At 45.2% G+C, this 14,270-nt stretch overlaps 1 protein-coding gene across 1 annotated transcript; it reads right to left on the bottom strand.

Moving 5' to 3' along the window:
* Window positions 1-11,608: 11,608 nt before the first annotated feature.
* Window positions 11,609-13,940, bottom strand: CMTR2 (cap methyltransferase 2). The gene has a single exon (XM_010225778.2). The coding sequence runs from the start codon at window positions 13,923-13,925 to the stop codon at window positions 11,631-11,633; it is 2,295 nt and encodes a 764-aa protein (XP_010224080.2). The 5' UTR covers window positions 13,926-13,940; the 3' UTR covers window positions 11,609-11,630.
* Between the last annotated feature and the right edge of the window lie 330 nt (window positions 13,941-14,270).

Here is a 14,270-nt window from a genome sequence, read left to right as displayed (position 1 = left end):
CACCCAAGCAGTGACAGACAGCTGGGAGAACCAGGAGGAGATAAAACAGGACTGCATGAAACTAGGGAAAACATTCATCTAGAAAGCCTTATTTTGCTTTGCTCCAACAACGCCTCAGTGTCTCAAGGCATTTTGCTACTCAGGCACAGAATGAGGCTACAGCTTTCCTGGAAGCGCCTGCAGCTGCTCCAAGGATGAGGGAGGAAGGGAGGGCTCTCCCGCACCGGCTCTCCTGCTCCCACACTTGCTCTTCCCACACTCAGCAGGAGCAGACCCAACCCCCAGGGAACATCCGATCTGGGAAGCACAAAGCACAACACCTCCTTTAGCCCTCACAGCTGCCCCTGTTCTTGTCCCCCCTTATCATTATGGTCAAAATTCACTGCAATTAGGGTCCCTCTGCGGGGACATTCATGGCTAGTTTTGACATGCAGCTGAAGCAACGGTCACGCCGTTATCTGCTTGTAGGTGAAACAGAGATCACAGAATCCCAGAATGGTTGAGGTTGGAAGGGATCTCTAGAGATGGTCTAGTCCAACCCCTGCTCCAGTAGGGGCACCCAGAGCATAGGGTGGCATCCAGGCAGGTTTGAAGATCTCCAGAGAAGGAGCCTCCACAGCCTCTCTGGGCAGCCTGTGCCAGGGCTCTGGTACCCTCACAGGAAAGAAGTTCTTCCTCACGTGGAGATGGAGCTGCCTGGGGTTCAACTTACACCCGTTACCCTCGTCCTGTCACTGGCCACCAAAGAGAAGAGCCTAGCCCCATCCTCCCTACAGTCACCCCTCAGGTACTTGAACATGTTGATCAAATCTCCTCTCAGCCTTCTCTTCTCCAGACTAAACAGGCCCCGCTCGCTTAGTCTTTCCTCAGTGGCTCTCCACTGGACCCCCTCTAGAAGCAACATGTCCTTCTTGTCCTGGGGAGCCCAGCGCTGCCCCCAATAGTCCAGATGCTCCCGACTGCTGCGCAGGAAGCCATGGACACCCTCCTCTCAGCCACGCTCACCCCTGCACTCACAGGCCATCCATGGAGGCTGAGGATGCAGCTCCATTGCCCCGAGCCCCAAACCCAGCAGTTCCCATTCCTCCTTTTCCCAGACCTTCCAGGCTATTCCTAGCTGCTCTGAGCTTCTCAAAGAGCCTTAACCACTCACACTGCTGCCACAGACTCTCTTCCACATCCATTATTCACAGCCTCTTTTCCAATTCCCCCCAGCAAACAGCTCCACCGGATACATGCAGCTTTATCCCTTTCCCTGGAAAAGGAGTTGCATCCCAGATTTAAGGGCTGCCCACAAACCTTTCACAGTTGCCCATGATCTTTGTACCACAGCAGCACAGTGGGTATCGAGTCTCTAATCAGTGCCCACTAGCACAGATTCATACAGTAATTCTTAAATAAGAAAAACTCTCATATTTCTCCTGAGCAAGGAGAAGGTATGGGTTTTACAAGACGCCTGTCCAGCTCACTCGGTAGAGCAAATCAGTGGCCTACATTTATTTCACTTTCCTTTACCTGCCGCCAGGTCACACTGGGAGCTGATTTCTTAAGTCAGCTAAAAAGAAGCCAGAAGAAAAACTCATTTGCTCCCGTGTCCTGCCTTGGCTTTCCATGGCCAGCGAAGGGTTGGGACAGCCTGGGTAATGACACCTCAGGTGAGCATTGCGTGGCTAAAAGCAGTCCTAGCTTTACAACATGGGACACCCATTTGGGCTTGCAGATGGTTAAACAGCCAAGTATCACTGATTTCCTAAGCTGCAGTTGTCCTGGAAACCCGACCAGAAAAGACTTTGCAAGAGGCACCGTGACAGCGTAAGAGACAGCCCCTGCCCCAGGATAGCCAGGAACTGTTACCAACACCATCCTAGATGGAGACGACTTGTTGCCATGAACTGTCCGATCGCCCAAGAGCACAAATGCTTCACGGTTTGAAGAGGGGACGAGACCCGAGACCACAGGTGAAGGCTAGAAAGGAATGTTCTACCCTATCAAGGGGGACACTGGGGAATTAATGACATAAAAATCACCTGGAAGCTTAACAGTTCTTCCATTTCATTTCCAAGAGCCCTCAACAGCAGCACAGGATTATTCAACTCCTTACCACATACTTTTCAACACAGTAAATTCTGTAAGCTGGGGGTAATTCAGTCATGTATTTGAATATATGCACACTCTATACAAGGTTGTGGCTAGAAACATTGCATCCTTCTTACAACATTATTTCACTGCTTAGAAATATTTTGACCTCCCAACCTCAAACTATAGCTGTGCAAAGGGGATCTATTCCCCAAACAGTCCAATTAAGATTGAGGCATCCCCTCACCACCTGCTGATGGGATTTGGGAGGTGTGACTTGCAGATCCATTTTCCCCCTAAGACTCCATGGCATAAAGGGAGTGCAAGTACTTCAGAAATGCAACTAAATGCACAGGGACAGCATGAATGAAGAGACAGAAGCAAAACCACTGGGGGCATCAGCTGCCACTCCAACATCTGATAATGACAGAGGCAAAAGAGACTAACTGCTCTAAAATACCAAGAATGACTGCTTACTTGCCTGAGGTTTAGTGTGGAAGATGCCTTTATAACACAACATTGAGCTTCAGAATGTTCTGGTGACTCTGCGTGACCCATCTGGGAGCTCATGACGGTTCTGGAAGCCTCAGACACTTCAAAAACTGAGAAACACTGAAACACCTGACAAATCCTTCACTGCAAGCAGTCCTGCTGCCTCTGGTGATCTATTATAGCTTCATCATCTCCTTCAGATTCCTGCTGCTCATCAAGGTCAATTAAGGATGAAGGATGGCAAACATGACAACAGCCACCAGAGCAGGGCACTAAGTAATCAATAGCAGGGCTCTGAAACAGAATTGAGATCGATGTTACTGCACACAAGCTTCCTCAACACAAATCCAGTGCAGACAACGTAAGGAAGCTGATGCCCGGATCTCGGAGCACCATCCCCGCAGCAGTAGCCCTACATACAGATCTGCAAGTGTCCTTGCCCATAAAGCTTTAAGGACAGAGGGGTTCCCCCTTGCTCCAGGCCCACTCACCTAAGAGCTGCATTACCACTCAGAGGTGTCTCCACAGCAATTAAGCACAAAATTCAAGTCCCATGTATTACTCCAAACTTGGCGTGTTTATGGCTGGATTCCTTTCATAAAAGTACATAGCAAAAAAGACCATTTTATCTTCAGAAAGTTTGCAATAAGCTCTAGGAATACTTGCTCTACTGCTTCGCTTTTGCAGAAGCATTTCTTCCCATCACCACTGCTCAGTTCACCGAGTTGAAAACCTGCACTGGATCAACCCCTCTATTTTCACCCCTTGCAGTGCTGCAGTCCCAGAAGGGACATTGCTGCCCTCCAGGCAAGTTTTCTTTTAATATACTTTAAGATTCTTTATTTGCTGGGGAATCTGGGGCTGTTCGGCTGGCGTTCTCAAACTTTCCTTAGCAGTTACAGCAAGTAACTGCAAAAGCAAAGCTCAATGAAAAGCTCTCAGTTGTAACATCAATAGCCAGACATCTCATGAAAAGTCTGCTATTAAAAGTGAACAAAATATGAAACACTGCTCTGCCCTTCAAAGAGAGGCTCAAAAAGCACCACAGAAGGTGTCGTCAGCACCAGACACCCTAATTCTTGCATTGCTTTAAAATTTAAAAGCTGTTTTAAGTGAAGACCAGGGTCCATGAGCACATGTCTCACCTCAACATGGGCTTTCACATATCTATATCTCTTCCACCTAGTCTGCCCGTAAGACCCTACAAATTTGGCATCACTGTACCCAGGCCTGCTCTGCTGGGTTAAAAGTTAGTCTATTTAACCACATTTAATTACATGGTCACATCACTTGGTGCTGTCTCACAGAGATCTGCCCTGGGGAAGGCTGTTGCCAGACAGCTCCTCTGGAATTACAGCATTTCAGGCCAATGTAGGAGCAGGCCTGAAGATCTCTCAGGAACCAGGATTTTGTGCATTGGTCCTGCTCCAAATCAACTTTTCTTGCATGACACACACTAGAACCAAACTTAAAGCATTAGAGTTTAGCTCTTTTTTTGTTCCCTGTTTTATTTCTCCACAGGCAAAAGAAACCAGATTCCAAATTGGAAGTTTCTGCAGCAGAGCTTTACTTCCCAAAAAGCAAATATTGACATCCACCAGCACCAGCTGCCTCTCTTCTTTCTCCTCCATTTCATTTCCGGATACATTGTCGGTGCATCTGCTCTATTAATTAAAGCTGATTTACACAAGACAAAACTGAATCCTTAATGCAGCCCTTCAGTGCGAACAAATGACGTTCCCAAACTGCACTTATGTCTTCCAAAATTCCCATGTCCCATTTCCTCACCTTCACCGTTTGAAGTGTTTTGCTGTGCTCCAGTCCACAGGGCATTTAGTTAACAGTAAAAGAAATCAGTCTAACCTAACCCTTGCAATAAGTTCGCAGCTCCTGCCATTAATGGTACAGGAAGGGAAGGAAGGAGGGGGTTTGGATTGTTTTCATGATCCGACCATTTTTCTGGCTGCTCTTTGAGCAGGGATGGGTGCATGCTTTGGATTCTCACCTCAACTGACCTTGCAGTGCTCAGCAAGGCATAAAACAGTTGATGACGAGTAAAGCAGAGCAACACGACAGACTGGAGGGACAAGAAGCATCGCGTCCCCGGGATGGGCATCCAGGTCAAGCGCCAGTGCCAGCTCGGAGAGGGAGGAACAGCTCCGCTCGCGACATCGGCCAGGATGCTCGCTGCATCCCATCCTTCTTATCCCCTTCCATCGCCTGCAGGATCCCGACTTCTTCCAGAGGCTGCTCAGCAGGTTCAGGAGGACATGGGATGGGAGCAGAGGCAAAAATCCAGTTTTGCTCCCTGTGGCAACCAGACTAAGCCCTTGCTGAGCCACAGAGGCAGCTCCGATCACGTTTCCCTGGTTCCCCCTTTACCTGAACACCTCCCCAAGATCCCACAGGCTCCCAGGCTCTGTGTGAACAGCCCCTCAGGCTCCCAGGCTCTGTACGACACTCTCAGCTACAACACCTTGCACCAAACCTTAATCCTGGCTTCATGCTCATCTCTGCTGCGAAAGCCACAACAGCAGAGACCTCAGCACTTCATCTGTCTTCAGCAGAGGGGGGAGACATAAGTTTGCTCTAAGAACAGATGGTGTCTAAAGAAAATCGTAATTAGCTTCAGAACTGTAGGTTTCTAAGGGACTTAAGACATTGCAGCACCACAAACCTCTAGGCCAGAGCAGCAGTTACTAAAATTGTAAGTTTCACCACATTTTATTAATTGCTAATTACCGCTTCATTACTTCCACTCACACTCCCAGGACTGACGCCGTCACCATTCCCTCCAGGAAGCAGCTCAGCTCTCAAGGCTTCCAAATCTGCAAGGCTGAACTCGAGAGCAGAGGCTTGGGAACTTTCATAAAACTACTCAAGTAATCAAGAACCATTTGTATGAATATGGATTCGTTGGCTTCTACTACCCTGCTTCATAATGGAAACACGAAGCTTATTTAGGTTTTAGCCAGCTCCAGAGCTATTAACTGTGCATCCCAGGCGTAACTACCTCGCCATAAATCTACATTTCATTAACACCTGGAAATCAATTACTTTGTGATTTATAGTTAAGGCCCTGGAACTGGCAGGTATTAAGCACCAAGCCTGCTTTGGCTATTTCCACACCAAGAGCTGAGCACAAGCCTCCTCAGCAGTGCTGCGGAGTAGAGGCTTCGATCGAGCCAGGGTCACACTTCTCTTTTCTCAGGACACTTCAGCTGACTCCAGGTCCCTCTGAGTTCCTGCTAACGCTCATTCGATGTCAGTTTGAGGTGGGAAGAGACCGACGGCTGTTGCTTAGGGGGCAGCAAATTCCACAACTGACCTAGCCCCCAAACCCCCTGTATTAGTGACCTCCTCTGTGCAGGGCTTTAAAGCCTGCCCGGTTGCTGCAGCCAGGAAGGCAGGGAGCACCACTTACCTGCATTGGGATGTCCCATTGGCACAGTCCTGCTCCAGGGCCACGTGTCTCTGCTCCCTGTCACCTGTCAGGGAGCATCACGGAGCGAACGCAGACATCTCCAGCAGCCACCTCAGAGCTCGCTCCAATTGTGACCTCAAGACAGATTTCATTACATTTCAACTCAAGAGCTATGAAGTGCTCTGCCATCAACCTAGGGCAGTCAAATGATTATATAAAGACTGGTTTAACCTTCTTAACTCTCTGGAGGCTTAAAATTAAGGCACTTCACCACCCTAGACCCTTCAGCTGTCAGTCTAATTGAGGTTGCAATACCAACTCACTACTGGGGAGTTGTTTTCAGACACAGGTTCGTGACAGCAAAGGATCTAGGGGTACCTCAGCATGAGCTTTCATTAATACAAAGCAGCATCCACCCATTTATATTTCTTAGCCCTACAGAGAATGATCCGGCTACAGCAACAAATAAGATTTGAATATTGATTCACTTCTCCCTGCTATTGAGCAATTCGGATAAACCTGTTAACAAGTGGCAATTTTCTTCAATTAATAATGCACTCTCAAGATGCACTCCAATAAAAGCATTTGAGTTGCCCAGGCAGGAGAAATATTTAATAGAAATGGCCACTAACTGAGGTGCACTGCCTTCAAAGACGAGTATTACACAACTGAGCATTGCAGGAGGTTTCCCTTGCACACACCAAGAGCCTAATGCAACACAGTGAAGTTTTGCAAAATAACTCTGTACAGTTGAAAGAAATTTGCTCTATGGTCAGTGATTTGGCTTAGCTTTCCACACCATTTAGCTTCTTGCATAACCTGGCAGGTATGGTGCAAACTAGGATCTATGACAATGTAGCAGGTTTTATAATCAACAATGCAGCATATCAAGCAACTTCCAAGCCTGAAGCAGTCACCTAGGCAATTGCTAAGTTTGCAACAGAAAAAGGCCCAGTTTTCCCCTTAGCTTCCAGCCTGCCAGTCTGTGTGTTTTCTTGCAGAGTGTTTATATGGCAATGTTGGGAATGCAAGGATTTGAGCACTGCTTAGCGCTTTGAAGACAATTCTCAGCATTTATATTTACCTATACACAGTAAGAAGTACATCTAAGAACGTTTTGACCAAATTTGACCTGGCAACTCTCCTAATAGGCTTTTGTAACCCAGGCTCCCATTTCAGAGCTTTCATTTCCAAACCCCTCACAACCCCCTAAGTACATTTTGAGGTTAAATGTCAATACTTACAGCCTGGAGCTTCATTAAAGTCACTGAGAAGACACAGCTCTGCATTTCAGCATACACTTAACACCCACTTCTAGCTTAAAATTTTTCCTCAAATACTATGTCCAAGTAATTAAGCTATCACAGCAGTATATAATTTTTCTATGACATCATACCTCAAGGACACAGGATGATCTTCCCCAGCTCCCTAATATGGAGTTCTTCACTTCCAGAGCAGAAAGGCAATAGAAACATATAAGCATCAACGACTTCAATAAGAACTAGCAAGCAAGGAGTCCCAGGACAGATCTGAGAGCCAAACCCAAAAAGAGCATTTGGGAGCTCTTGTTAGTACAGCAAAATTGACCCTGAGAAATAAGACATGCAGCTTTTTATAATACAAAGTAAAAGCAATAGAACAAGAAACAGATGGAAAAGGATTAGTAAATTCTGCTGACAGAAGTTTAACAGGCTTCTCATACCAGCTGGTCTGTTCTAGCCAGGAGAAACTGAAGATCCTTAAGACAAAGTCCTTGCTTTTGAAGAGCATTACAGTAACCCCCAAGTAACCCCCTTGTTACAGAGAGAAAAGCTTTAAAGTTGCCTTCCTCAGTGCCTCTGACACCACGCCAAACTTCCCCCATTGTATTGCATTCATTCATTCCAAGACAGACAATTTAAACCTAAAATAAAATACTTTATTTTTCCCCCATATAAATCATTTTCCCTTCTTTTATAAAGGTCTTTTAACACTTATTTGCAGATCAAATGAAAAGACAACGGCCTCATAAACCAACATCGCCTAATGCAGTTAGGCAAACACAGACATCCTTCAAACCAAAACCATGCACCGAGTAGTGATTACACAAGCCATTCGTGACTGAATCCTGGGGGTTTCCACAAGCCTAAACTTGGCTGTGCCCATGTGTACAGGAAAAGCAACACACAACTGCATTTGCTCGGAGGGTTATGGCTTTTTAAGCTGGTTTAGCAAGGAAAGGGTAGCAAATTTTGTCAACAACAAGCTAAACTACCTCCGAGTGGGGAAAAGCTTCCTGCACCTAAAGGTTCTGCTTGTTGCAAGCAGAAGTGTCCGCAGCCATCTGCTAATTCTTGCAGTAAATTTCTTTTTTAGGACATGGAAACAGTGTTGGAATTATGAGGAGTCACATACAGGGCTGAATTCTTGCCTAAAACACACCCGATGAACAGACATTTCTGACATAAACAGGTAATGCCATTTGGTCTTTGCATCTGCTGAATTGAACGCACAAAGAACTAGGGCCGAGACATGAACACGGCACTTCCAGAAGCCACTGAAAGAATGACATGGAGAAACCATCACCAGGTTTTGGCAAAAAAATAGAATTTCCCTGTCTTCACTCACTAATGTGCTAAAAAAGCCACTAAACCAGAGGATTTTCCAAAGCACAAGCAGGAACTTGAAGGCTCTTGTTCAAAGCGAGAAATGGTGGGAACTAGTCCTGATAAACAAAATAATTTAGTTCCATCAAAAACAAGACAAATTGCAAAGGGTTTCCCCTTCTTCGCCCCTAAGAATTAATATGCTCTAATTAATCCATAAAATAAATAGTAAGATGGCAAACAAATCTTAGAAAGGGTAACAGGACACAATTTACCCAGCAAAGTGGCCAGAAATCCTGTATCTTCCCTTTTTCTAACTGTCCAGTATTGAGCCCTTTCCTTAAGGCCCAAATTGTTTTTCTAATAGACAAAAATTCTGCTAACTATACTATATTTATAGCCTGTAATTTGATAGAAATAGCTCAAATTAAAACAAATAGATACAAATTAATACCATTTTACAGACTACTGGATTTTATACTACAAATCTCATTATGCTTTGCAGAAATTAAATTGGAAAACCAGTGGCAAGCACACTTGCACGCTGCGCACATCAAATGCGCCTAAATAAAATATAAAATCAGTAAAAGCAAGCAGCACATTCCTAAACTTTAATGTACTCAACTAAAAATCAGTATTTTCATTTAGTGGAGAAGCCAATTTATTTAATCCTCGTGCAAGTACTTATTCCAAAATATTATGATAAAAGACCCAAAAAACTTCTGAAAAACTGAGCTTGCTATCACAGAGCCTGGACAGCAATTCCTCCTTGGAAACATGGAACAGTGGTCACTGCACAAACTCCAATTACCTCAACTTTGAATTATTTCTTGATCACATCAAAACCAATCTATTATTTTCCCCATCCATTTCCCTGCTTGAAATTTAATGATCCTAAATAGAAAAGGCAGTACCGACTAACTTGGAGCACATTAAAAAAAAGCAAGTTAAAAACAGCCAGGATTGAGACATGTAATGAAGTCTCATCCCAAATCAAATAAGAACTGCTCAGCATCGAACCCTCTCCAAAAAAATTAACACTTCCCTTGCATTCTTACTTATTCCCAAAATATCACAACAGGAATTTTTATTATTATTTTTTTACTTTGAAGAAATCTTTGGTCTAAAGGCAGCTACAGCAACACAGGATTTTCACAACTAAAGGGACTAGCATCATTCCTAAAAAAAGGATTATCCAGACCACATCTTTCTAACAGGAGCAGCCACTCTCAAAGTTACTCTGTCATCTCCCAACATGTGGCAAGGAACCAAAAAAAGACTTCAAAGCAAAATGGACCTCAGGATCTCCCGCCACACTGTTTCCCTTCATTTTCAGAGATGTGGCTTTTCACAGAAGGGTAGGCACCTATTTATTATTTTAAAAAAAAAATCCTATCCAGAGAGGCTATTTTCTCCCCTCTGGCTGAGGCTGACAGTCTAGCACATTTTGAAATGCAGTTTTGGGGATGTTTACAATACATCCTCCTAAAAATTTAGGAAAACGGAAAACCTGCCCAATGCTATTCAGAAGGAAACTCAAGGAAATTTGCTGTTAGCAGACAATACCTTCATCCTGCTTCCTGTCTCAGGAAAATAAGGCTTGGACAAGGGGTCTTTACTGTCCTACCATGCACTCTTCCTCTACAAGGCTTCTAGTGATCACGGTTTCTTTATTTATTCCTCAGAAAACTCATCCACTGCCCTGCTTGTGCTCTTGACTTGAGAGGCTCTGAGCTGCCACGTCTTCCTGATCAGGGCAAACCATGACTCAGCTCTCAGCTAAAAAAGAAAGTTCATTTAATAAATTAAAACAGGCAATGACCAGCCCCAGAAGCCTCTGTTGGGTAGATTGTGCCGCTTCTATTTACATGCGACTGTAAAAAGGTTTTTAGAAAGTGTTAGGAATTACACTTGGGCCATAAGCTCATTCACCTACCAAATTCTTAAATAAAAAATGAACCACTAAACACATTAAGTTCTGCCCCAATCAACGTGGCAAAAAAGCCTATTAAATGTGCAGCACTTCTAGGAAACAAAATAAAAGAAAGAAAAAAAAACAAACAAAACAGTTTTTCAACAGTGCTTTTGGTCCTTACCAGTAATCAATTATCCTTCAAGCTCCTACATTATATAATTAGAAGTGCTTCCATAAGGTGACTGGTAATTAATCAGGAGACTAAAATTTTCCTTCTTACTGCACTTTCAAGCTTTTTTCCAAGAGATCTTGCACACAACAGTAAAGGCATTTTTCCCTTGAAAGACATTTCTCCCTCTGAGCAAGTTTCCTCATTTAAGCTACAAACTTAAAATTTAAGCATTAACAGACCCAAGTTGGGCGTCAATATTTGGCTCTTACTACGAAAAATTTATATTGGGTCCTCTTAAAGGACCTGCACGGATCACTAATTTTCTCATTTTTATCTCGAAGCAGAGACAAATTAAACTTTCATCATAATTTTTTGAAGAAAGTATCGTGCATTTTTTCAGCTTAATGCTCCCTCTGTGCTCCCACAAAGCATTTCTGGTGGACAAATCCGTACATTATACTTTTAATCTGAAAAACATTTGTACATCCTTATTAAGGGCCACTACCGCTAGACTCACTTTCACTCAGGTATCTCAAGACAATTTAAGGCCCCCATAAATCACTTTAAAGTTATGATCTACGCATTGATTTTTGGTGGAACAAGGCCATAAAATGACCTGCCAAAAAAGACAGCATAAACAAAATTAAAACCAAAGAGCATCTTTCCCTGGACTCTTTTGCTACTGCTTAAAAGCAGCTTTTTTGAAGCTAATATTTGTTAGCCCACTCACAAGACACTTCTCCCTTTGTGTCTTGCAGCAGACTCGCACGCTGCCAAGCATTTTGGCCCAAACACAGAATTTGGGCTTCCACAACCCCTGGGAGCTCAAGCTGGCAGCTCGGAAGCACAGCTGCCAAGCCAAGGTTTTACAGGGGTACTCCAGCCACACGGCAGCACTTCTAACGACTTCCACCTGCCTGGGAAACCAGCTCTAAGGGCAGGAACGTGCTCCATTCTCGAGCTGGTTTAGAAGGAAACACTGCTAGTCATCTGCTGCTGCTCAGCTTGCACAATCAAGTGGAGCTGTCTCTTGGCAATGACCGTGTTCAAATCCCATAAGAACTCCAAGAGTTTGCCCTGGAGCAGGGCCTCCATGGGCACAAACTGCAAAACCTGCTGGGGAGAGTCCGAGTCCAGCAGAGAGCACATGAGCTGGTTGAGGTGGTGCAGATACTCAGCAGCTGCAGCTGGGAGGCCCTGGTAGCCAAGGCACAGCAGAACAGCACAGGTCCTCAGCGGCTCGTGGGAGGTGGGACAGGCAAACGCGAGGCACCTGAAACAGCAGTGCAGGACGAAGACGAGGCCGGCTGTGAAGCGCGTAAAACATGAGAGAATAGGCAGAACCAGCGCATCCCCCGCCTTCAGCTGGCTCAGGGAGCGCAGAACACACTCCAAAAGCTGCTGCTGGTATTTCGGTTCTCCATCATAAACCGGAGAGAAGCCGAACGTCAGCAGCAGGGGCGACTCCAGGAGCTTCATCTCCATAGCGGGTTGGCTTGTGGTACTGCAAAGGGATGGACAGTCCACCACAAGGCACGTGGACCGGTCGCTGCAGCTTGCGTTGAGGACCTCCTGGTGACACGCAGCAAGGCTGGCCAGTTCAGCCAGGAGGAGGTCCCCAGAAAGCACCTCGCACGAGGGACAAGGCCGCAGCGTTTGTCTGCTGCTCAGCCTGGCCCCTGCCCATTCTTCCAGCGCTTCGTTAAGATTTTTTAAGACTTGGCCATCACAAAATGGAGAACATTTTACCATTGGCAGTCTCTTTCCTTCCAAAATGTACCACAAGCTACATTCAAGGCTAGAAGACAACCCTTCCAAAACACATGTTTTACCAGCATTATTAAAGCTGTGCTCTTCGGCCCAGTTATTAAAATAGCCCTTTGCCATTTTATCATTCCACGTAAGGGTTTCCAGCATCTTCCTCTCATTGTACGTACTAAAATATTTGCTCTTTTGCCCAAACCATTTTGCATTCATGCTGCAACCAGCCTGACATTTCTTCACCAGCCAGTTACTTCTGGCAATAGGTTTCATGCAATATCTTTGCATAAAGAGCTCTACTGCACAATCTCTTAAACTGTTCAGTTTTGTCTGCTCTGCTTCTTCCATACACTTGAAGAGCCGGATGTTCTCAGAGATGGTCTCTACTTGGCACTTGTGGAAGAACACACAACATTCTTCATGCACTTTAAGAAAAGATGCTGGTATCATATGCTGGGGGAAGAGTGCCTTGTTGACCATTTCCGCACCAAAGTTCTGCATCATCTTAGAAAGCAGCAGGTGAACGCTCTCTCTGCCCAAATAGCGAAGACAGACCACATAGGCCTCTGAGTTTCCAGCTTTGCTAGTGGCCGGCTTAAAGACGTGGACCTGCTCGAAGCAGCAGTTTAGGAGAAAGAGCAGATTGGCAGAGCAGTGTTCAAACAACGTGAACATCTTCAGAACAAAGGATCCTCCAGCGCTCAGGATCATTAAAGCGGTGACTGTTTCACAGTAGAGCAGAGGTGAGACAAGAGCTTCCTGTTCACCTGGATTTCCCTGGCAATCAAAACTGCCATCAGCCGTTACCAAGTGAACTGCGGCCATATTATTGATGAAGTGCTGAAGCCCTGTTAGATATTTCAATGTCATCAAGTCACCAGTGTTATCTGGGCCAAAGTACCACCAAGGCAAGGTATTCGCAATGAGACGGTCATCCATAATCATGACGAGGGTGTCATTTGCCTCATGATACGGGTTGAGAGTGTTAGCTGCCCAATTCCAGTCGCAAGGGACGCGGTGGGATTTCAGGTAGTGATTGAGGCTGGCTATAAAAGCGCCGGGTGCTTCGCAGAGGTGGACAGAGTTGAGTTCTCCATCCTGAAGAGCTTCTGCAGGGAGAAGAGGAAAGCTGCACAGTATCTCGTGAAACTTGCACCAAGCCTGGGTACACAGCTCAGCATTCACCCACTTCTTCACATGTGGAATTATTTTTCCTGCTCTGTTGGTAAGTGAGGTGTGCTGATGCCACTCAACCAGGTTCTTGTCACTCAGCTGATTCTTGACTTCATTCATGGAGTCCTTCAGAGCAAGGAGCAAGTTGAACTCCTCATGATCACAGGTAAAAGCAACACTGGGATCCGGCAGCTTCCACTCATTATTCAAAGGCTTAGTGTAAGAAAACTTCTTGGCAAAGAGCTTCTCGATCTCAGCAACAACATCAGGGGCGAACTTTTCAAGTTTCGGAGTCTGGTCAACACAATGCTTCTTGCATTTGTTCATTCTTGGATTGATTCACAACCTAGCAGGCAGCAGGGGAGGAAAAACACTGTTAGGCTTCTAAAGAGAGTTATATAAATAGGCAACTTTAAATGTAGATATATTTGACAAGAGGTTTAACAAAGAAAAAACATTATTTTGTGCCCAGCTTCACGACTACACAGAGTTTTGGCTAAGCCACTTCAAATCCTTACACCGGGCTTTCCTTGATGGAAAGGCAGTAGTTAAACAGAAGTGAGAAAAGGTTTTCGTGGGTATTCACAGTCCGTTCCAACTCCTACCCCATAGCAAATACAAAAGATGTGGGGAAAAAAGATGTGTGCTCCGACAGGCTAAGGACTGGCCTGC

Source organism: Tinamus guttatus, unplaced genomic scaffold, assembly GCF_059628265.1.
Source record: "Tinamus guttatus ecotype Peru unplaced genomic scaffold, ASM5962826v1 Tinamus_guttatus_pri_ptg000674l, whole genome shotgun sequence".
Classification (NCBI taxonomy): Eukaryota; Metazoa; Chordata; class Aves; order Tinamiformes; family Tinamidae; genus Tinamus; species Tinamus guttatus.
Note: the sequence above shows the minus strand (reverse complement) of the source record. Positions and strands in the feature narration are given on the sequence as shown.

Coding starts and splice junctions, on each gene's coding strand:
- CMTR2 (XM_010225778.2), bottom strand. CDS start 13,925: ATGAACAAATGCAAGAAGCATTGTGTTGACCAGACTCCGAAACTTGAA.